The sequence below is a fragment of the Oryza brachyantha genome, chromosome 11 (genome assembly GCF_000231095.2).
Source record: "Oryza brachyantha chromosome 11, ObraRS2, whole genome shotgun sequence".
Taxonomy (NCBI): Eukaryota; Viridiplantae; Streptophyta; class Magnoliopsida; order Poales; family Poaceae; genus Oryza; species Oryza brachyantha.
The window spans coordinates 9,622,362-9,647,595 of record NC_023173.2 but is presented as its reverse complement, the minus strand read 5'-3'; the positions used below and the strand labels follow the sequence as shown (position 1 = coordinate 9,647,595).

Below are 25,234 nucleotides of genomic sequence, written 5' to 3'. Positions count from 1 at the left end.
ATTCTTTCTTGTACTGTGGGTTGCAACATATGCATGCAAAATTTAAGGAAAGTCTGCGGATGTTTAGTCATAATATATGTATTCTAATGGGGAGAGGAGTGGTGGTGGTGCGGGTGGGGGTGCTTTGGTTGGACTCATATATAAATCATAAGAGGGACTAGGAATTTCATCTAGGATACATATGTTTTTCCTTAATAAAATTAGCTAATGGAGCTCATATCTGCTGGTTGTAAGAACAACATTCCTCACCATGTGTTCATGTGCTCTGAGCTTTACGTTGCTGCATTTGATGGGCAAAGACAGGAGATCCTCAGGCTCTTAGGAGGAAGCAGCGGCGATGGTCTGGAAGCCGGGACTAGCCGGCCATCCCCGGCAGCGCAAGCAACTGGTATACTGTATTGCACACGTGCTTCAACTTCTTGGCAGTCATTAAAAATTTCAGTTAATACTGTTTCTTCAAATTCTGCACGCGAAAGTAAGTTTTATGGTCATGTTTATTCTGCCATGCAGCCTGCAACATTCACGAGGTTACTGCAGAACAAGGCACGCTTCTACACGTCGCGGCGGCGCAAGGCCACTGCGACCTGATCACTGAACTGTGCCGCCATGATCGCGACCTGCTCTCCTCCGTGACCTCGTCGGGGGACACGCCGCTGCACTGCGCGGCGAAGGCTGGACATGCCGCAGCGGTCAGGGCCATCATCGCGCAGCTGGCCGCGCGGGAGAGCGTGGAGGAGGACAGGCTGGGAGAGATCCTTCGGGGCAAGAACGCGGCGGGGGACACGGCGCTCCACCTCGCCGCGAGGCACGGCCATGGCGCGGCAGTGTCGGCGCTGATGGCGGCAGCCCCCGAGGCGGCGTCGGATGTGAACGGCTCTGGGGTGTCGCCGCTCTACCTGGCCGTGATGAGCAGGTCGGTGGCCGCCGTCACAGCGGTTCTCTCGTGTAGGGATGCGTCGGCGGCTGGCCCGGACTGCCAGAACGCGTTGCACGCCGCCGTGCTTCAGAGTCCAGGTTAGGATTTACCTGCGATTGGTTCTATTTCTTTCACGATTCACTCGCTACTCGCAACTTTATGAAATATGGATGGGTTATTTAGCCTTTTCATCTAAAAAGTGAAACGAGGTATTTTGGCAATAAATAATAATTTATGAATAAAATTTTATATACAAATCCGATGAAAAGAATTGGAATCAATTACAAATTTTAGTTTAAAGATTTAAATTTTGGCTTATTAGTATAAACATAAATGAAAAGATGAGGTGGATATTTACCGTTCTTGAGTATTAGCTTGAAGGTACAACATTTCACAAATAATGGTGGTATGATTAGTTATTTGAATCCCTTAATATGGGGGCAATACAGGGATGCAGGGAGCCAACAAGGGATGGCAAAATTTATATTAAAAAAATATGTAATCATATTGCATGTTGGAAACAAAACAAATAATCACTCCATTTAATTATTTAATATCGTTAACTTTTATATTTATGTTTAACTGTTTGTCTTCTTTAAAATTGTTATGCAAATATGTAACATTATAAATCATGTATAAAGTTTAATTTTTGAATAAGACGAATGATCTAGAGTCAAAAAAGTCAATGGTGTGAAATAAAACAAAGTCAAGGGAGTAATACTTACCTGATCAGAGTTGTTAACAAATGTAAAATAATGTACAGGATCGAAAATCTAATAATTAAAATACTAACTCTACATTAAGACTCAAAGTTATTTCTCACGTTGCGAGCTACGAACATAACAAATATATTTTTTAGTCTGAATCCAACCTTTCCGCTTAGGCCTCCATGGCTCTCTACGTGTTGCTACAAAACTACTATGCATACGATTTATCTATCCGACTTACATACGACCCTGTGGATCAACCGCTGAAGTGCCACTTAGTTAACCCCCTTTGCGTAATCAATGATTATAATGTTTACCTAGTACAATGGATCATACGTATAGCGGGACTCGTGTTGCTATGCTACGCCAGTAAGGACGTGGTGGATAAAATATTTGCAGTGTTTATTTTTGTAACTGTGGTAACTGGTAAAACTGGTTCTATATTGCCTGCGCATTTTATGACAGCAAAAAAAATAGATTGTAATATTTATGAAAAAAATATCATTTTACTCCGTCGGACGATTTTTTTCACTAGGTCCTCACATCACATCTAAAATATCTTTTGGCTCGTTTTATTCTCTAAAATGAGTTAGCGCTTAGTGGCATTTCTCTTCTCTGTTAATCTTAGGCTGATTTTTTAAATCTATGTATTACACCATCATCTATGCAATCAATCATGTGATGTTTCGACCTTGTAAACACTAACAAAGAATTTTGGAGAGTATTGAGATATAAACTTAAAATACATCTGTCATTCTACATAATACCAATCTAAAATACAGATTACACTGAGAGAAAAATGATAAAAATAATATTGTGAACCGTTTTTAATAGTCCAGGGGGTTAATTACCCCCATAAAATAGTTAGAGGGAGTAATGTGGACTTTTCTCTATTTATGATGATGAGTCAGTTGGGTTATCAACTTCACTGCAACTTTATGTAGAGAGTAGTAATATCTATAGTGCAATATGGTCTTATTCCCTTATGTACCAACTACAAAGTTCATATTTCAAACTAAACCATCAAAATAGTTCGCTAAACTACTAAACAAATAGGTAGGACGCGCATTAATTTCATGGTTAAATGGGAGGAAAAAATTGTTATGTAACGACAAGCCTGATTATTATTATGGCAATTTTTACATGGTTATCAAAGGTATCTGTAGATACCAAAATTTATCTACACAATATTGATATCTTGAGGTAAATATAACTATGGATACTAAATTTTACACTGGAAAATAGAAACCTCCGGATGTTTTGTTAACGATGGTAAAATTGCTGGACTATTATATATACTCGTAGTAAGAATCTGTCCATGCATATACTTGAGATCTGACACAAGCTGGAAAGCGTCAAAGTAAATTGTTACGAAAAGATCTCGAGATATGTCAACGGTGAACAAAATTAACATTCAGTAATTAATTAAAGCATGTAAGATCTATCAATGCAGAAAAAAACTGTGCCTTCTGCACACTGGATAAGCTAACCCGTTTGCTCTAGCACTAACAGTTTTAGTCTGTAGTTGACAACCAGTTAAGACAATTGTAGTTAAATTTACAAAACACAGAATTGATTGATAATGGTGTAATAATTTTGTTTATACGTACATATCTATCAACCTTCATTTAGAGACGATGGATGTTTCAGACCCTATGGTATTTTAAGGTATTGTGGACAGGTAAGACAGCTTTCAATCTTCCATCAATAACTTGCTCAGCCTTATTCTTAGACACTCTTCGGTAGTGTGAAACAACAAATTAAAATGGTTCGATATATGTTTCATGATTTGAAAACCTTGTTCAAGCAAGATCATAATTCAGGAGTATATCAATCTCAAAAACCATAGTAGAAAGAATAATAAGTCTATCTAAATAAACTTCATTACAAAGCTTCTAGCAAAGAACTAAATTACCAACCAAATAATTGCATCGTGCTCATGGAGCATGTATTACCTTCTACTATCTCCGTCTCATATTTTAAGTCTTTCTACCTTTATTTAAATTTATCGATTGATAAATATATATACTGTATATATATTTTTAGATTCATTAGCATATATATGAATCTAGATAAGGCTACAAAGTCTTCCATTGTAAAACACAGTGAGTATATTATTGCATCGTGTTCACGGAGCATGTTTGTTTTTCATCTTAGGAGAAAGCATGCTCCATCAAAACCACCTTCTCGACCAGCTCAACCATCTGTCCACATTTGTCCATATCTTACCACAAGATATCCATGTACTCCCTATATTTAATATTATAAAACTTCATAAATTTGTCTAGATTCATCCTTATATTAATGTATATGTGTCTTGATTTATTAGCACACATATGAATCTAGCAAGGTTCACAAAGTCTTATACTGTGGAACCAAGGAAATAGATATTAGAGAACTCAGACAAACTCAATGTAGCTGCCATGGCTGGTAACTCATGCTCAAATTGAATATACGCGCAACTCACATCAGGAGACCTCGTGCTAACATGGTTTTAATCAATTATCTAACAAACTTTCAGTGTTATGGAAATAGTTCCATCACGAGTGACCCGTAGAGGAGTGAAAGAGACCTAGCTATTCTTAAATCCCATAAACTGCATACATGCCAAAAACCTTCAGGGTCATCGATTGTCTTTTACGTGGAAAAAGCATAACTGCATATATGCAAACAAAAATAGTCTATGAATAAGACTTTTATAAATGTGTTCTTAGTAATCTAAAAATAAAGGCTGAAAAATAAACCATCATAAAAAAATCCAAAAATTAACTCCAAATTTACAGTTGAAAATTCAATTTTTTTGCTTACAAAAATAAGCATAAGCGAAATGATGAGGCCCTTGCTTGTAATTTTATGACAAACAATTGTATATAGATGACTAGTAAAATACAATATGCATTTTAGGCACATAAAATTCAACTAGTTATATGATGACGCCCCAGAGCCAAGGTGATGTAACACTACGAGGCATGTTAGCGTGAAATATCTGGATGGATGGGGTCTCCAAATAAACCCAAATAATTACGGTAATCATCCAACCTCATCGCAGACCCCGACATGTCTTGAAGAGGGCACTACAAAGGCTCTAAGTCATCGGATATGAAATAGAAGACACAATCGTTGGAATAGCCATACCAGTCATCTACGTCATACGCCCGTCAGCCACTCGATGGTGACAACCAAAAGCGTACCCAAGAGACTCGATCTTAACAAAGGCATATCCTCCGGTTATTTCAACCATTTCAAACCCATCCTCATGTGGTACTAGTTGTCCAGGAATGCAACATAGTCTCATATAAATCATCTCAAGCATGATATCTAAATAATAAGTGGTTCTAAGCATAAAGTATAAATAGTCTTAATGAGGTTCAAAGTAGTACTTGGCAACAAGCCATACATATTGGTTCATATGGTAAGCGTGCTACCCAAAACCCATAGGCAAACCGGCTAGGGTAAATCCCTAGTTAGAACCATCCTAGAAATCTGCAACATCACAAGTTGTATCAAACTCCTCATCCAAACAGTCATTACCTGCAATAAGGTCTGAGCCAAAACAAGTAAAAGAAAGCAAGAAATCAGTACATTAATTAAATTAATGTACTGGCAAGTCAGTGACAACCCTAGCATGCTATATGTTGGCCATATTCAAGGATAAGCTGTGTATAGGTTAATTTTGCATAAACGCTAATTTTAGTTCACAACATGTTTCGCAACGAAATTTCATAACAATGGTATAGAGTAAGTAAAACTTGTAATGTAAAATGAATAAATAACGCTCATTTACCCCTCAAGGTAGATTATCACCACTTACCATCATTTCATCACACCATTTACTGAACTTTACCCAGATTCACCAACAAAACATTCCAACCATTTTCCAAAATCATAAGAGCTTATCAAAATGACAAACTATACTCATGACACTTCACCATGCCGCACATGACCGTGAGCACAGCTAATCGATTAGTTTTAGACTCTGCAGAGTTTGTACAACTTTTAAGACCATATGATATGGATCGCTCTAGTTTGTCCGATACCCGTCGATATCACCACACTCTACACATTGAGTATGATCCAGATGTCATAACGAAACTGTTACATTGTTTATTGTCTAGCCTTGTACCAGCACGATGTGTGTTCTATCCACGCTACTAGCAAAGTAGCGCCACTAGGTAGCGGGCCCACGCTTTAACCTAGCGCTGTAAGGAACCTAACCCGGAATCCCTCACGAGGCACGAACACCGCTGTATTGGACAGACTGCCCGCACAGATCATCACATATCACAAGTCATTAATCAATTTCATCATATCACAAACCATAGGAAGTTCCGATAAGTTACCAAAACCCCGTAACCCATACTCTCCGGCCTACCAAGATGCAAGCCTAAACTCTAAACAACTTAATAGGTTAAGGCTAGCCCATACTTAACACATGTGGTTTGTACTATTTTCATTAGTTGGTGACATAGATTGAGGTCCTTAATCGACCCGGGTGAATGCTCCCCCTATCAGTGTACAACTACCACCATATGTACACCACTCGCTGCCCAAGTCTAAAAACAAGTTATCTCCATTTTCAGTTCAAAATACTCACACATTTAAATTTCTGTCCAGCAACATCAAAATAACCATTTCCACAAATAACATTTTTAAAGAGAGTAATTTGCAAGGTGGTAACCGAATATAAACATATAGCGGCAATATAAGCATGCATAATATAATCCCAAGAAACACAATAATTGTATTCAAAAGCATCCTATGGTTACAATCAGCAAGGATTCAATATTTTCAAGGTGAATTATGCATAAATTGAGTCATATCTACCATTCCCACATTTATATAATTTCTTTTACTAAAATTAATACTAGCTAATGTATGCATGTTTGCAATAGAATTATTTAGCCCAATAAAACATAGGATCAAAGTGGTCAAAGGAGGGCTGACTTGCCTTCGTCTGCAAACACCTGAACCTAGTCGTCAACAAACTCACCCTCTTCTTCTTCGACGTATTCTTCCTCTAAGCAAAATACGCGTATACGATAAATACAAAAATGCATAAAAACCAAAAATGCATGAAAATACATGAGACTTATGGAGTGAGTGTGTGCTGGTCTCAGGTGGTCTCTAGTGAAGCAATTTGTATTTTATCACTTTGTTTTACAGAGATATGCATTTAATAATTAAAAATGTTTAAAAAGGGCTAAGTCTTATTAAGAAATATTTTTGTACAAAAGTGGAGAAAATTCCATTTACAAAGTTACAGAGCATGATTCTAGAAAATTAACAGAGTGGTTTCACAATTTTTAGAGCTATTTTAAATTTTTTTATGAATTTAACAATTTCTAGGCAACATTTAGGGTAAAACAAAAATATAAAGGAAAAGTTTGTATAGAAAGTAGCCAGTTTTATATTTTTGTAAAATAGTTCACAATTTTATGGATCTAACAAAACTCGTTTCACAATTTTTGGAGTTAAAATGAATTTTAAAGTTCTGCTCATTCTCAGCTTTAAAAAAAAGAAATCAAATTCGAAATTAAGTCGCAACCGGGCCCACATGTCAGTGAAAGGTTTTCTCAGTGAGAGGCGTTTTTGCACAGAGACCCTCAAAAGATGAGGAAATCAACCCGCATTCCCTTGCTACAGTAATATTTGCCTAGGTAGTTTTTAGATTGGACCTTAGAGTTCATTAAATTGAAGAAATCAAGTCTCTGGCTAGCTCACAAGTGTGGCAGCCATGCTTGAGCTCGGTCTAGTACTCGCCGGCGACGATCGGTGCACCGAATCGGTTCGAGCGCCAAAGAGAAAATGTAGAGGGAGTTCTTGCGCATCCGTGAGTGGTGGTGGTGAAATAAATGGTGGTCCGTAGCCCGTGGAACATGAGCAACAGCGACGATGTGTCTAGGTATGCCCATGCATGTGCTTGCAATGACTTGGTTAGTGCATGCAAGGGCTCGGTTAGTACAAAAAAGTTAGTGCATGAGCTGTCTCAAGGTACTAGGGTGCTCACCAAGCGAAGAAACAGAGGAAGTGAGGTCCACGAGAGCGGTGGAGACGGTGGCCGGTAGTGAGGTTGGTGACGCTGACCACGTGTTCGACAGTTTGCTTCTAGGGCAAGAGTGGTACGGAAGAGAGAGGGACTCACCGGGGATGGAGAACCAGGACGGCTAAGTCGCCAGTGCTAGGAAAGATGGGCGAGCTTCGGGCATCCTATACGTGAGTTGTGTTTGCTTGGGCTTGGAACATGATGTGGAAAGTATGCCCTTGCTCCTGACGCGTTGGCTTGGCAAATAAGCAAGAGTGGACTGGGGTAATGAGAGGGAGAGAGGTGGCTGGTGCTATGATGGGGTTTCTTGGGCACCCATTGGACATGGAGGGTGGTGGAGGTTGTGAGGAGAAAGTGGGAGGCTGCCATGTGGGTCCTAGGGGGTGTGGAACCCACTTGTCATTGAAAGAAATTTGAAAACTGGCTTGGAGCCTAATTCAAGGAAGGTTGTCTGCCAAGGATATTTGGAGAGGATTTAAGGGAGATTTTGTGTAGCAAGAAACCTGGGCAAGTGATCCTCTTGATCGGGGGTGACGTAGAGAGTAAAAGGGCTGAAGTGGTTTGGGTTACAAGTCTCTGGTTTAGGCTGAATGAAGTGCTAAACATGGGTTGACAACATGGTTAGCAGCAGTCGACAGTGAAGTTAGCAGCTGATTCGATTTTTGGAGTGAGAGAAAAAAGGGTTAGAGAATGATACACGGTGTGCCACTCCTCGTGGTGTTAGAAGAATTTTAGTATAATACTTTGGCTGAAACAAAATTTCAGAAAGAGGTTTTGAAATAAATTTTAGAGAGAGCAAGTTTGAATCTACCAAGCAGTTTTTCAGGATTTTGGAAAGATTAAAATAGATCAACGAGTTAGCAAACCTTAATGAAAAAATATGAAAATTTGTAAGTTGAAATGTATATATGTGTCTAGATTTGTTGTAGAAATTTTGAATGCATATAAATACCAAATTAATTGTTTTTGTGACTCTAGGCCTATTGTTGCATGTGATGATGAGATGTTTAAGATCCAAAAACAATTAAAATCACTCCACAACCACATGATGCATTTAAATTAAATTTAGCTCTCAGGTTTACAGGCTTGGGTATGTTACAAGTTCATTCCTCAGCTATGTTTTTTTATATTACTTCCATTTTACTATCGATATACATTATGGGCCATTTTGCATTATTACTACCCTACCAATCGTTTTGTGTGGTAAGTTTTTTTGTTCATGTTTTTTTTCTATCAACATAGGGGTAAATTGTGACATTTAAGTGAAAAACCTTCTAGATTGATATCAAATATATTATGGGCAACATTGATAACTCCGGACGATCAATCCAAACTTATCACAAATACTATTCCAACAACCAAAACATTGGTAGTGCACTTTTTGGTTGCAATCCAAAATGGCCCTAAAGGAACATTTGTGTTCTGAGAAGCTTAATTACTACCTCCGTTTTATATGGTAAGTCTTTATAGCTTTGTTTAAATTCATTCATCAATGAATGTATTATAATTTATATATGTGTCTAGATTTATTACCATCTATATGAATCTAGATAATGTTATAAAGACTTACATTGTGAAACAGAGGGAGTACGTACCCTCAAAATACATATGTACAAATGAGGTAACTTATTCCTTACTCATTTTATACTGCACCGCCCTGTTTTAATTAAAGGAAACACCAGCATATAGTTCATAAACGCTCTATTATCTGCAGAAATGGTTTCTTTGCTATTGGAGTGGCGACAAGAGCTTGCAACCCAAGTTGACAGCAACCAGAGCACCCCGCTACATTATGCCTCGTCTGATGGAGATCGTTCTATCGTCCAAGAAATCCTCAAACACATACCTCCCAGTGCGGTACACGTACGTGACAGTGAAGGTCTCTCACCATTGCATGTGGCGGCGTTGATGGGTCATGCAGGTACAGTTCGCTTGCTGCTAAAGATATCCCCAGCTTCTGCAGGTGTTCGTGACAACCAGGGTAGAACATTTCTGCATGCTGCAGCTATGCGAGGCCAGGTTTCTGTTATCTCATATGCTGTAAAAAATAGGATGCTCGTACATATTTTGGATGAACAAGACAATGAGGGGAATACACCACTTCACTTAGCTGTAATTGCCGGGAAATATAAGACAGTATCTAAGCTATTATATAGTGGGAAAGTACAAAACCACATCATGAACAATGCAGGGAACACTCCATCTGATCTGACTGAAAAGTCTACAGGTTTCTACACAATGGTACGTAGTTAGTTCTGAATCGTCTATGCTCATCTCACTGATTATTCTTAACAGGTTTTCATGTAGGTGGATATAACATGTGTTTTTTATATATTCATCTAACACAGGTAAGGCTAATTTTGAAATTGTATGTATTCGGAGGACAATTCCGACCACAAAGACAAGACCATATAGTGAAATGGAAAGGCCATGACATCATGAAATGGCAATCAACGTCATCAAAATATCTTGCAATTGTTTCTACTCTTGTGGCGACAATTGCCTTCTCGGCTACATTTAACATGCCTGGCTCATATGGATCAGATGGAAAGGCAAATTTAAATGATGATCGTTTGTACCATGCATTCATGGTGCTAGACTCCGTTGCAATGACCACTTCTGTTATAGCAACAATACTTTTGGTCTATGGAAGGATTGCACAGTCCCATCGCTCATGGCCAAGCTTCGTGATCGCAATGTACTCACTTTGGTTGTCATTGATCACTATGATGCTAGCCTTCTTGACCAGTGTAATGGCAGTGATGGACAAGAATAATTCTATAAGGATGGCACTGACTCGTGAGTTGTATCAAGGATTGTATGTCTTGATGATTTTGCTAATAAGGGCGACAATGCCTGGATCGATTAAAGGCATCCTGATGTTTTTGATAGGTGGATTCCTGGACCAGCAACGGCGTGTGAAGAGACGGATCAGTCGACAGTATCCTTTAATTGTTTTCTACATATTCAACATAATTGTGTTCGCTGTTGTCACTATTATGGCACTTACTGCCATTGATGTCACTGGAAACCTTCGGTACTAGGCCTAGCGAACTAGTAGGCCATGTGTGTAAAATATATAGTGTAGACACAAGAATAACTGTGTCACTTTTGTGTAAATGAACTTTTGAACCTAGAATTATTCTATATCTTAGACAAATATCATGTTACATTAATATTAATATACAAGTATGTTGACTATCCATGAACCTCAGTGCGCGTTTGGTACAACTGATAGAGCCCAAGTAAACAACTTCAACTCGCCTCAAAATAAGAGTCAAGCAAAGTGATCTATAAACTAAACTAGAGGTATGAAAACAAATTCGAGCAGATGCACAACTCCACTCGTACATACAAAATTTAGAAGTTGGGACTTGTAATACCCTGCATATCAAATAGGGATTTTTTGTAACACTTAATTTGAGGTGTGAAAATTTAACTTTTCAACTATTTCTTAAATATACAATCAGAGACCGTGGATGTATAGCGATCGTCGAGTAGTGCAAAATAGAGTATAAGTTTGTACCGATCAAGACCCAGTTAAATTAATTTTCATCAAATTAATTTTGACTATCAGATTTTCATTAAATATCCTCTATTTATCTAATAGAAAAAAAGAAAAAAAAAGAGGTTCATCCTGCTACATTGACTAAGATGGAGGCTCATCCGTCCATGTTAATTGAAAATAAGAGATCGATAGATTGATGTAAATTCAGCCACGTTTAAAGGACATGGAGATAGATCGATCAGACCGCATAAAAGAAAAGAGAGACAGAGTTAGATCGACCCAGCATCGTCCTGCAGGGTAGCCCTAGGCATGCGTTGCTACCGTCGCCCGTGCTGTTGGGCCGTCGCGGCGCCGTCGCAATCTCTGCTATTGTTTTGCCTTGCTGTCAGGAGAGTACGAATGAGCGAACTTGGGGTGATTTTTTGGGTAATTTCTCAAATTCTTTCAACGCAATTTCTTTCTAGTTTATATAAGTTTAATTTTGTAAAATAGAAACCAATTGGTTTATCGGTGGTGCAAGTTTGCAATTTTGATCTAGGACTGCAGCCGTTTTTCTAAATTTGGGACTTATTGATCAAGAATCAGGTTAGGTGACCTAAATAAAGATTGTGTCACCTTAATTTGTTATCTTTCTAACACTGTTCGTTTGATTCGATTCTGATAAACGGTTCACGAGAAATGCTAAAATAGTGCTGCTGCTCGGGTTGGAAACCGGTGCCGTGTATTTTGTTTCATTTTGATTGGGAATGATAAAGTCATTGTACGATTTTATTCCCACTACCGCAGGAATGATTTTTATGGACGCCGGCCCCATTTGTTTCTAGGAGGGCCGTATGTGGCGCCGCCTAGAAAAACTGGAGGACTGGTGCCGGGCTGTCGACAGCACGGGATAACGCATTATCCCGTGTGGTCCTGTTAAAACAACTGCATGGGATAATCACATTATCTTGTGCAGTACTCTTAAGCCGACCACATGCGATAACATATTATCCCAACTATTATGATGTTTTCTCTGCCCTAATCTAACAAAAATTAAGGGCGGAAGGTTTTCGACCTCAAATCTTTTATTTTGATCCATATAAAATGTGTAATACTCGTGGTCCTCCTTCATTTGCTTCCATTTTTATCAGTTTTTATTGGTGCAATTGAAAGAAATTTGAACTTTTTAAATGGTCTAGTGTAGAACTTTTTGTTTTTTCTCTTGTTAATTTTAACTATTTGAATTTATATGTATCAGATTTCCAGCCGATCCAAGCTTTCAACAGTCCATCGTTCAGTTATAGGATTTTTGTTACCTGATGACTTGATAAATGATCGGCTTGTTTTATTCTTATCTTGTCAGTTACAGGATTAAAACGACTGGTACGCCCGCACATTCTAATAATTTAGTTCCTGCACTAGAGCGATATAAGAAGACACTCCCAGGACTTCGTGCGTAACAAGCCATCGGGTCAATTTTGGCGTCAACAACGGGCATTGAAATAGTAAAAGAAACTATTTGTAACGAATTATTGACAAAATTATAGATCCGCTACAATTTAAAAGGGCTTAAACGGACTTCGGATTAAATAGTTATGTTATTGTCTCGCTAAACCTAAAAACAAGTTAACAACTTTTTAAATGGTAAATTTACTGAAACAGGAGAACGGCAGGGAAAACACAAAGTACCTAAACTAACGACTTGTTAACAACTCACGCACGAATCACAAATTCGTAAGACGGGAGTGAAAAACACCAAAGGAAATAAGACTTCACACGACAGGACTCATTAATGTGCGTGAATCGCATATTCACGCGGCGAATTAGTATTGAAATGCGGGTCATAAAATGCACGACCCAAACAACGATAGTGTTAGCAATAAGAAAAATGATAGGATTAATGACTCGTTAATGGTAGTATTTAATGACTTGTTAAACATAATTTAACACCTCGCTAAAAATATGGAATATTAATGGCTCACTAAATAGCTTTAACAAAAGATCAACTTACGGATACAAAACGGAGAATTCGCACGGTAGATTTGAACCAATAAGTCACTCGCTAAAACCTATACAGCAACACGATCTAATAGATTATATTGGTTTGCATGCCTGCGATGAGTGCAAAACAGCACTACGCACATGGGATCTATGAACGAATAGCAGCAAAGCAGCAGCGAAGTACGCACGAACAGGACGTTCGCACGTGCACGGCCGGCTTTTGGCTCGAGCGGCAGTAGCAAAACTAAGCGCAAACCAGGGTTTCGCGCGGCAGCGGCATTGGCGGCTCGGCGCTAGCCAGCAAGAACGCAGCACGGGACTCGGCCGCGTGAACGTGGGCTTCCCATGGGTGCACACGGGCAGGAGGCCGGCTGGTGAGTGAATAAGTGAGGACACTACACCATGCCACATTATTGTTGGCTAACTAACTGCCAGCAAATATGACATTAGCTGTTCCCGGCAGATGAGGTCCGCCAGTGTAAGTCCTGACGGCAAAAGTTATTTCCGGCGGATATTTTTTTACTGGTAGATAGTTTGCTAGTGAATTAATTAATTTTCTCAGCAGATAGATTTTCCAGGCAGACATCTTTAACAGTCAAAATATTAGTAATTACCGGCAGATCATCATGAATATGCTAAATAAATCACCACACTTATTTAAATTCAGAGATTAAATCCACATTATATGATCAGTAAGCTAAATCCATAGTTAGCAACAATTTCATCACACAAAAATATGAGACACACATTAGAATAAAATTCAATTGTTATCACAGGACTTCAACAACGTCATATCAGACAAGTTAAGAAGTTGCACATTCACTTCTAATACATATCATCTATCCAAAAGCTCAAAGTTCCATTTATAACCCTTGCACCCATCAAGTTACATTGAGTTCAGTCATCACTAAACTATATATATGAGTAGCTAATAAGTTCCTCCACAAAAGGGCATATGTAGCAGAACATTGGTAAGTTCACAAAAGATTGGCCAAATATAGTTGTCTTCCATAAATCTGTAGCTGAAAGCTTCAACAACACTTTAGCTGTGTTGCCTATGTCCTGGGATACCTAGAAAAGTAAAGAAAAAATGTATTAATAATTATTGTGGATGCCTAGGCATGTTTTATTGATAAATATAAATACCTGCATGTTGGTTGTTCCTACTTCCCTACTTTTGATCCTTCATGTACAAAAACTATAATTAATATTTAGCAACTCATAGTCATAGATCGAAACATAGAAATACGGTTTAGTGTGGGTTATTACTTTTGTGAATGGCCACGCTATGGACAAGTAAAGAGCATCAGCCATAATCTCTACACCATCATATGGATGAGGCAAAACAACATCCCTTTTGATCACTACATTGACAGCAACCTCATAATACTGTTGTCCAAGAGATTCACCTCCCACAATGGTGGTTGGATCGGTTGATATAATCGTTGCCTTAGCAACTGGAGCAGCAGGTGCAATTGTGCTATAAAGTATCACTTCTCTTCCAACCTAGAGAATCCAGTTTAGTCCACATAACTAAGAAGTACAAGGAGATAACATAAACATGCAAAAGGAGGAAATATATATGACATACAGAAAATATTATCTGACTTGAAAAATCAGGACGAGGGGCTGCATGTTTATTTGGTGAAGAAGCATCCGTCCTTGTCGATGTTGTTGGGACTGTAGCTTGCTTACGTAGAACCATGCGCTCATTATTATTAATTGGAATATTTGCTGCAGAGATATTATTGTCTACCTCAATATAGTGATCATGTTCTTCCTCGCCAAGGCATGGCTGAGTGCTTGAGCTCTACACACAACCATAGTGTAAGAATAAACCACAAGGAAATTTTTAATAAAATATGCAAACCAAACTCTGTAAAGTACTTATGTTGAGAATTTGATCCACGGTTTGAATTGGTTTCCCCATTGTGTGTGCCTTGCGATGCAAGCAACAGCTGCTTTTAAAATTCAATTTCTCCTTGCATTTGGTCCATGCGACCTGTTAGAGCCACAACTTCTTGTGCAGATTGTTGTTGAGCTGCAATTGCCATCTGAAACCTAGTCGGTACGTAACTCCGAGCTCCTGGTGTGCCAATATCTGAAGGAGTTGGCCCTAGACCTAGGCCATGAACACATCCTCTTGGTTCCTTTTCTCCAAGTACACTTGAATATAGATCACCTTGTTGAATTGTCCTATCTTTTAGCTCTGCAAATCTAACAGCTGCTTCTTGTAGTTTATTCTGTAATAAGGTTGTGTCACATTACCCATGGAGAAACTGACAGTTCACGAATGCAAAAAGAATGTACACACACTTACAAAGTTGATTCTACATCTTTTGTAGGAAGCCCATTTTTTTGTGTATGTGTAAAGACGAAAAGTTCATCTCTGCGGAGTTTGTAGCCAAGTTCCTTTTCCTATGAGAAATATTTTTTATTAGCATATTTGGTGTTATCTAGAATTGAGTACTAAGTTCTTATTGCAAGAAATTATTGCTTTACTTTCTCATGAGCCACACATGCAAAACTCATGCTTCCAAATGTATGAGGCTGGGACTGTTGAGCATGATTTTGTTGCCCTATTTTTGATCGAGTCTACAACAGAATTCAAACCAAAAATCTTAGCTCCATTTATAATATTAACAACACAAGGTTGATGTCTTACCTTGGATTTTTCAGATCGCCAGAAACTAATAAGCCACTCCCAATCATCATCATTAACTCTCTCGTCACGCCTTGCAATGAGTTCCTCATCACTCAAGGTTGGATCGAATAAATTTTTTTTCAAGTCTCCCTTAAAATCCCTCCATTTCTTTGCTGCTGTTGCCATCACGAAATTAAGAACACCTTGATCAACCTCATACTTTGACTAGTTTAAGGAAAAAAATTCAAAAGTCAGAAAAAGACAACCATCAGACAAAATTAGTATTGAAATTAAAATTGTAGTACCTTCAAGTCAGTCCACAGTTTAAACTTTTTAGAGGGATCAACAAACCTCCAGTCATCATGTTTATATGGGAACTCTGTACTTTTTACCAATGTTCCAATATACTTTTTACCAATGTTCCAATATAGTTTTTAAAGCCTGCAGCATACTGACCAACTGGCTGACCATATTCATTTACATCAATTTTAATTTTAGGTTGGTCTCCTCTTTCATGTATGTCTCTCTTTCTTGTGATTTTCCTTCCATTCCTTTTCTTGTTGACAAGTTGTCCAGCATTAAGAACTAGAACATTTTCTGTCACAAAAGAACTGAGAAATTAGGAAGCATTCCAAATAACTATTTGTTTAGCTCATCATATGCAAGTGGCATACTGTATGCAGTATGGAATAAAATACCTTCAGTGTCATGGAAGGGATCATAACTAGGATCCTGAACATCATTTCTTGTTCATTGTCTATGTCATCCCTTCTAGGCCTAGGACGCAAAACAGGACCTGCAAGTACCGCCTCACTTGTTGTATGAGTTGTCTGCAGATAAGCACATAGCATGTGTGAAAACTACTTGATACAAATTATTTGCAATGCACACAATATGGAAACTAATAAATGCGTAACCTTTGTTCTTTTCTTGGAAGGATTTGATGAGCTAGCTCCCTGTAGACCATTTAGCTCTTTCACTATACGCCCAATATTTAGAGCTCTCATTATTTCTTTATTTCTTGCCACCTGTTCATCCCTCTCGACTTCATATTGGGTGAGCCTAGCAGATTTACCCGTCACTTGTGAACTTGCCATTTTTTCGCCTAAAACAGAAGATAAATACATATTAATTTGTTTTTATCAAAATTATGGAAAAACATAGTAACTGTTAACAAAGGTTTTCATGGAAAACACAAGAACATGTAAATACTTCTTACTGTTTTGTTCTTTTTTCAGCAACAATTATTCCATCAATGTCTTTTCTAACACAAGCAATGCCTCCAGAAGGAATATTTACAGTAATATTAGAATGGAGATTAGGGACTGAGACATGTATATCATTGTCATTATCTAAATTTTCATTTTCTGGCTCACACATATTATACAGGCCTCGTTGTCTAAACTGATCAACAACAAACCAATCTGTATTGATGGGGTCTTGAAGGTATATTTTTGGCCTTTTGGTCCAATTAATTAAATATTTTCTTTTAATTAATTATCTCTCGACTCAACCAACACTTTGTGTATTTCAATTTAAAGAATTGATTTGTTGTCTTATGAAAAACTCCGACGTGACCTCCTCTCAGAATGATGCACCACTCCCTAGGAATTGGGTTATTGTCATTAAGGACCCTCATAGGCATCAAAAACACCTCTGCTCTCTAGCCCTCCGCTCCCTATTGGTGACCTATCTGGAAGGAGCAGTGGATATCTAATTTGTTTTTACATTATAGCAACTTTTTAAAACTTTATTTTATAAATAGATCCTAGTAAAATTAATTCTGAAAATGGACATTTTTTGGTGCTAGTCTCTCTGACGTCACAGTTCTACAGGACGGTACCAAAGAGGCTAGCAGTGACGTACTTGCTATCATGGTACACCGGCCATGGCGGGTGTCAACGTGCCTTGGTGACAGGTAGGTCGGCGCTAGCTTCTTTGCGGCCAAGCTATTGGACCTCAACATCAAGAAGGCCGGAGCCAAAAAAGATATATTCCCATCATTAGTTTTTTAGGGATCTATTTTCAGTGGATATGGCGGCCCTATGTCCAAGAAGTGAGAGAATCCTGTAAGTGGATGAAATAAGAAATTAATGATGATTACATCCTTTGGTAAATTACCAACTTTTTGTGGTATCGCACTGGCCAAGGTATGATTGTTTTTCAATGTTTAGGCCAGCAAACTACATAGTATCATATAGCAAAATTTGTCAATGTACAAAAATATATAATTTAATATACTAAGGGGTACTATATTTTCAAGCATCTTCTCCACTGTACTAGGTAACTATATATATCAATAATTATATTTAATATAAAATTTTATCACCTTACTAGTACTGTAAAATTTCTCCATGCATATATGTTGCAACAGAAATGCGGTCTCAGGAAAAATAACTGTTTATTCTTTAGCACCAACAGAATTCGCCGTTTGTCTTTCACCTCAGATAGTTAAGTTCCTCCTGGAGCATTGTATCGAACCCACTCTCCCCAATTTCATGTCAATTGACTCAACCGTATTTATCGCGACCGATCTCTAGCACAATTATCGTATCTCGTTATTTGTCTTGTTAAAAACGTAGAACAAAAGAAATTCCCAACTCTGTCGCTATTTGATTCTGATCATCTGCCACCTTGCACCCTATTCAACATGAGATATCCTATAATACGGATGGTCTCATGAAGATTGAACAAGAACCGTTGACTGAGCAGACACTGACATGTGTGTTCTAATCCTGGGGAAGGATCCATCTAATATCATATGGTTTATAAATCCTAATACGCACTTGTACTCACAAAAAAGACTAGCTAATGGATCTCACAAGTGCTGTCTGTGAGCATGACATTCCTGAACACCTGTTCATGTGCTCTGAACTCTACATTGCAGCATTTGAAGGGAACGCCGATCAGGTCACCGGACTTTTAGACGGAAGCGGCGCCGCCCGAAACGGCTGGTCGTCACCGGCGGCGCAGCCAACTGGTAATTTTCAAGGCCATTGGTCAGTTCTTCTCGCTGATATTTTGCTCTTTGTTTTGGATGAAATGTGATTGGGTGAAAATCAGAAGTTCTGTCGTGAAAATGGATTAATTTGAGGAGTAAAATCATTGAATAATAAAATCAGGTTTGATTTCGAACTCAGTTTTTGCTTTAGCTCAACACGATGGAGCCTGTGACATCCACGAGGTGACCGCAGAGCGGAGCACGCTGCTCCACCTCGCCGCGGCGCAAGGGCACGACGGACTGATCACCGAGCTCTGTCGCCGGGACAGCGGCCTACTCTCCACGAAGAGCTCGTCGGGCGACACGCCGCTGCACTGCGCGGCGAGGGCGGGGCACGCCGGGGCGGTCGGAGCCATCGGCAGGCTCGCGCGCGCCAACGTGGAGGAGGACAGGCTGCGGGACGCCCTGCGCGGCAAGAACGAGGCCGGCGACACTGCGCTGCACCTCGCCGCGAGGCACGGCCATGGCGAGGCGGCCGAGGCGCTGGTGCGGGTGGCGCCGGAGACGGCGGCCGAGTTGAACGGTGCCGGCGCGTCGCCGCTCTACCTGGCGGTGATGAGCGGGTCAGTGCGCGCCGTCCGAGCGATCCTGTGGTGCAGCGACGCGTCGGCTGCCGGCCCGAAATCGCAGAACGCGTTGCACGCTGCCGTTCTCCAGAGTTCGGGTTAGTTGCTTTCCTTTTCGTTTTTACGCGAGATTCAGTTAATTTAATTAATTACTTTGCCGGTTCCATATTGACTGGTGTTTGAGTTTTATCCAACTTAAACTTCCTATATATGTTCAAGTAAGTCCATAGAAAATATACTAACATATATACAACACCATGAAATAAGTGGGGATAGTGTATGTATTTGGTACTATAGATGTTAATTATTTTTCTGACGATTACAATAACGAATGCAAGAAGTATTCTCTATAGAAAATGAAATGAAAATTCATCATTTATTGAATTCAAAGGGACAGAAAATTTCAAGGATATGGTGTCAACTGTCTAACTGTTAAGTATAAACAGAGAAACCATCATATACTATTGTTAATTAAGTTGGGGTCCATACATGTAATAGTTGTCCTCTTGCTTAGTAAACCATCCTATAATGCATGTTTGGTCAAATTGGAGGAATGGAAGCTGCTAACAATGTGACGCCATGTACACATTGATGAAAGAGCAACAATTGTTTTCATATGCTTCTGTATGAAGTTGACCAATAGGGATGCGACATGAGGCATCGGAAGGTCAAAGCATGTTAATATGGAGATAAGTATCACAGTAAAAAATAAACAAAGTCACGGCAAAGCGCGTCCTTTATGCAGAATATACTAATCTACTTGATAGAGAAAATAATGATTGGATATTTTAAATTTATAGGATCAACCAGCAGTTCAAATTATTGTGAAATTTACATGTCCTCAAATTTAATTAATGTGAGGAATCTGGGATACGTTGAATGGGTGGTGAACACAGACGATCTATACTTCCTATGTGCTAACATGAATTCATTTTCGTTGCACACTTGTTCAACTCTACATATATTACTAGGACAATTAACATCATCAAAAACTACTAGTCTGCTATTTGTAGAAATGGTCTCTTTGCTACTGCAATGGAAACCAGGGCTGGTCACCGATCTTGACAACAACAAGAGCAGCCCATTGCATTTTGCTTCATCTGACGGCGACTGCACCATCATCAAATCGATCCTAGCTCATGCACCTCCCAGAGCTGCACACATGCAGGACAGCCAAGGACTCTCACCGCTGCATGCTGCAGCGCTGATGGGGCATGCAGCTGCAGTCCGGCTGCTAATCCAATTCTCACTGGCTTCGGCAGATGTTCGAGACAAGCATGGCAGAAGCTTTCTACATGTGGCAGCTGTGAAAGGTCATTGTGTGATCGTCTCGCATGCCCTAAAAACCAGGATGCTCGAGCATCATCTGAATGCTCAAGATAGGGAGGGGAACACGCCTCTCCATTTGGCGGTGGTCGCAGGAGAATGCAATGTTGTTTGTAAGTTGTTGTCAAGTGGAAAGGTGCAGACTCATATCATGAACAATGCAGGTTGCACACCATCTGACCTTGTGAAAGATTGCAGAGGTTTCTACTCCATGGTAATTTCTCTCTGTGGTACATGCTTGGGCAAAAATTGTAACTTAATTACTAGCATTGTTGAATGAGTTAAATAATAGGCTTAAATACCGGAATGCAGGTCAGATTAGTGGTGAAGTTGTACGGTTCAGGAGCTCAGTTCCAGCCACAGAGGCAAGACCAGATAGAGAAATGGAATGGCCAGGACATCATGAAATGGCGGGAGACAACATCAAAAAATCTCGCGGTTGTCTCCACACTCGTGGCAACAGTCGCCTTCTCAGCAGCGTTCAATGTTCCTGGATCATTCGGAAACGATGGGAAGGCAGTCCTGAGTGGGGATCGCATGTATGATGCCTTCCTAGTTCTGGATACATTTGCCGTTGTCAGTTCAGTGATGGCAACAATACTGCTGATCTATGGAAGAGCCTCACGATCTAATCGCTCATGGGTAGGGTTCATGATCGCACTGCACTTCCTGTGGATGTCACTTAACAGCATGGTGCTAGGGTTCTTTGCTGCTATGGCCGCCGTGACTAACCAGAAGAAGGGCATGAGGACGGTGATGTCGCAGGTGATCTACTACGGGATGTACTATTTGGTAATGCTGCTTATAAGCCTTGCAACACCAGGGTCGCTTACAGGCAACTTGAAGTTCTTGATAGGAAGTTGCAGGGAACGGCAGCGACGCATTAAGAGACGCATCAGTCGGCAGTATCCGTTCGCCATCAGTTATACGTTTAATGTGGTTATGTTCATAGTACTAAGTTGTGTAGCTATTACTTCGGTTGATGTCACTAGAACCTTCCTTGATGGGTGATGTACATGGGCACCCAGAATTTAGGTTGGTTGAGTGTAGTTTATGGCAACCAATACAAAAGTGAAATGGCATACAACTATCATAGTATAGCATCACTGCCACATCTAATCATTTTAATAAAAGCATTTGTGCCATAACTAAAATAACAAGGACACGCCTGTAGAAACACTTTTTAGCATATCAATGTTATGTTTAGACGAGTTTTTTTGAATAACCAGATTTTATTTTCTTATTTCTATTTATACATTGTACTGTATGGATACATATGTATTTTTTAGTATTAATTTTGTAATATTTATATTTGTTAATTTTATAGATAGGTCAATTTTCACAGGTTCTCAATTAAATTATAATTGAAAAGGGAGAGGAACCATAGTAAAGTTGTTGCCCAGCATGCCCATATGTCTAGTCCTTGTCGAGTACGCTCTCATGTAATCAACCTCACCGGGAAGGTTTTACTCCTGTAAAACAATTCTAGAAATTGACAAGAACAACAAAAACACAATATGAATTCTAGATCGATGATAAATCTCATGGGTTTGGGCTTCAACAAAACGATCTAGTGTTGAAACTGCAAAGTAGCAGAATAATCTAAACAAAACGTAACTCTCACTACAAGAAATATGACCTTCTATGACAAATTGCTCGGACATCGAAGCTATTCGTCATTAGCACAATCCATTTTATGACGATTAGTATGAGCTGAGATGGCTTAGTAACGAAAAAAATGTGTTCGTCGTTAATAGCAACTAGAAATCGTCATAAAGTATTTCAATGGAGCATCGTGACGAATATTTATTTGTCATTAGGGGCACAAAGCAAACCTCATAGATTTATATAATGCATTTTTAGAAAAATATATTAAATATTAAAGCAATTTAACCAAGTGAATTAGTGAGGAGACTAAAATTTTCCTTTAAAAATCATGACCGGAAATCTTTTTTAATATTCTACGTGGACTAAATTATTCTTTAAAATTTTTTATGAATTTTCGGAGCTCAGTAACTAGTTTTAATATCATAAAGTTCATTTAACCAATTAGAATAAATGAAAAATAAATAAGAATTCCTCTCTCTGTCCTTGGGCCAGGGCCAGTATTACTCTCTCCCTCTCGGCCCGCAGCCTCTCTCTCCCTCCTTCTCCCTCTTCGGGCCGCCAGCCCAACACTTTTGCTCCTCCCTCGCTGAGAAGTCAATTTATCCTGCCTTGTGTTAATTCAAATAATTTTTTAGGTAGAAAGTTATTTCAATGAAAAAATTATCAACAACAAAGTTGTATAACCTATTAAGATCTACTACTTTTGTTTTGGCTATTTTACTATATGACTTTGTTTCAATAATTTGAATTTGAATTCAAATTCTTACAACTTCAAACAACATTTTCAAATACTAAATGATTTCAACTGAAAAAGTCATCAGCAACAAAATTGCATAACTCATCAATATCTATAACTTTTATTTTGGTCATTTCTTTATCCAATAAAGTAATAGTAGCATTGTTTACAAAATTTACACATCTCTCTAATAATTTAATAAATCATGTAGGATATATGTAAATTTTGTGAACAATGTTAAAATCACTTTGTGGGATGAACAAATGACCACAATAAAAATGGTAGATCTAGATGGATTATACAACTTTGTTGTTGATGACTTTTTTAGTTGAAGTGGTTCGCTAATAAAAATTATATTTGAACTCAAACATTGAATTTCAAATTTCAAATTGTTCAAATAGAGTCAGATGGAGAAATGACCAAAATAAAAATTTTGTATCTCAATGAGTTCTACAACTTTGATTCTGGTGACTTTTCCATTTGAAATCATTTATTAACCTCATTTTTGTTCGAATTGTCAAATTTTGAAAATTCAAAATTTGAATTGTTCAACTGAACTTATTTGTAAAATGAAAAATTGAATTTATTGTTTTGATAAAATGAAATTAAAAAGTACACCATATTATTTGTTTTGTATTGCCAAAAACAAAGAAAGGCCGCAGAGGGGTGCCACAAATTTTCGGTGTGGCTGGAACCAAAATTTTGGCACCAATCTTGGTGGCCATGCAAAAAAATTAAGGTGAAATGTCCATTTTGTCCATACAATTTTATAAATATTGTGAACACACTCCAAGGACAGTTTGGTAAATTCGCATAGGATCGCTTCTTATCCATATAGCTTGTTCTCCAAACCCTAGCCTAAACTCCATCCCCTCCATCCGCTGCATCGCCGCCGCCAGCATCACTCCACCACCGCCACCGCCCCCTTTCTCCTCCTTCTCCAACCCGCTGCCGCTCATCACCATCTCCTTCACCTTCTCTTTCTCCACCCTCACGCCGCCGCCCACCACACCGACGTTCCCCCACCGCCATTTCCTCTCCCCTAAGCCACCACTCTCCTCTCCTCTTCATCCCCTCACCATGAAGCTCAATGCCACAGGCAGCGCATGGATCCAACGGCCATGGGATGACCGGATCCGGGTTCAGGAGCCCCGCCGTGTGATGGCGACGGCCCCGGGGTGTTCGGACCTACTGTCGATGGGCCCGGGCGATGACGACGGTTGGGGCTCAGGAAGCTGATGGCAATGGCTTTGTCGCGACGGCTTGTCATGCGGTAGTGACTATGACCCTGGCCGGAGACCCCCTTGAATGTGCATCTAGCCCCTAAAGCGGGCTTTCGATGATTAATGACAATCCTAGTTTGTGAAGGTTGGTGCCTAACCTCCGCAAGGAAAAAGGCAAGTTCTCTAGTGGATTCTTGTGCTTCTTCTTAGAAGGTTGTCGGGTAGAGCGAATTGCATTTTAGGGCTAGGCAAGAGGTTGATCTTGACCTTGGTGGTCGATCAAGGACATGCTAGTGCCTAGGAGTGAATTCGGAGACCCGTGTCGATCTTGTGTGAAGAAGCCAAAAGAGAAAAAGGATCGAGAGAGATCCCGCTCAGTGGAGCGCCTCAACGGAGAGTAGGATCGAAGGATCCGAACTTCGGGTAAAAATCTCTTGTGTCCATATTTGTGCCTTCCTTGGCTTTTCGCTATTCCTATGTTCTTCTTGAGTTCATTTCAACACACATACACTACACGTTCGTAGGAACTCCACTAAGAAAGGAGGACTGAAAAGTCCCCCCTTTCACTGACCGGACAGTCCGGTCAAAGCTCTCGGTTCAACCCGAGGGCCCCGACCAGACGGTCCGGCCCCTGAGCCCGGACTGTCCGTCCCTACGAACCGTTGCAATTCGAAAGAATATTCAGGTCGCCTATTCACCCCCTCTCTATGCTATCTCCCTATGACATCAATTGGTACCAGAGCCTGTTCTTCTGAAGAGAGGAGATAATTCGCCACAAAAGTCACATACCTCCAAGAAGCAAGCTACCTTTGAGTTTGATTACTCCAAACTCAACCCCTCTCCTACTAATATGTCTTTACCTTCCGGTCACGCCCCTTACTTTGATGGTACTTACTATGGGGCGTGGAAGCACAAAATGAAGCTTTACTTGATCTGTTTGCATCCAAGTGTTTGGAAGGTTGTGTGTACATGGGTG

General features: G+C 39.5%; 2 protein-coding genes across 2 annotated transcripts; both read left to right on the top strand.

Moving 5' to 3' along the window:
* Positions 1–207: 207 nt before the first annotated feature.
* On the top strand, positions 208–10,710 carry LOC102720375 (ankyrin repeat-containing protein At5g02620-like). Its single transcript, XM_040528530.1, has 4 exons — positions 208–388; positions 511–1,014; positions 9,381–9,907; positions 10,015–10,710. The coding sequence occupies exons 1-4, from the start codon at positions 208–210 to the stop codon at positions 10,708–10,710; spliced, it is 1,908 nt and encodes a 635-aa protein (XP_040384464.1).
* Positions 10,711–18,609: 7,899 nt separating this feature from the next.
* On the top strand, positions 18,610–21,912 carry LOC102720093 (ankyrin repeat-containing protein NPR4-like). The gene is made up of 4 exons (XM_040529052.1): positions 18,610–18,778; positions 18,951–19,463; positions 20,379–20,905; positions 21,004–21,912. Exons 1-4 carry the CDS (start codon positions 18,610–18,612, stop codon positions 21,700–21,702), a joined length of 1,908 nt encoding a protein of 635 aa, XP_040384986.1. The 3' UTR covers positions 21,703–21,912.
* The last annotated feature ends 3,322 nt before the right edge of the window (positions 21,913–25,234 follow it).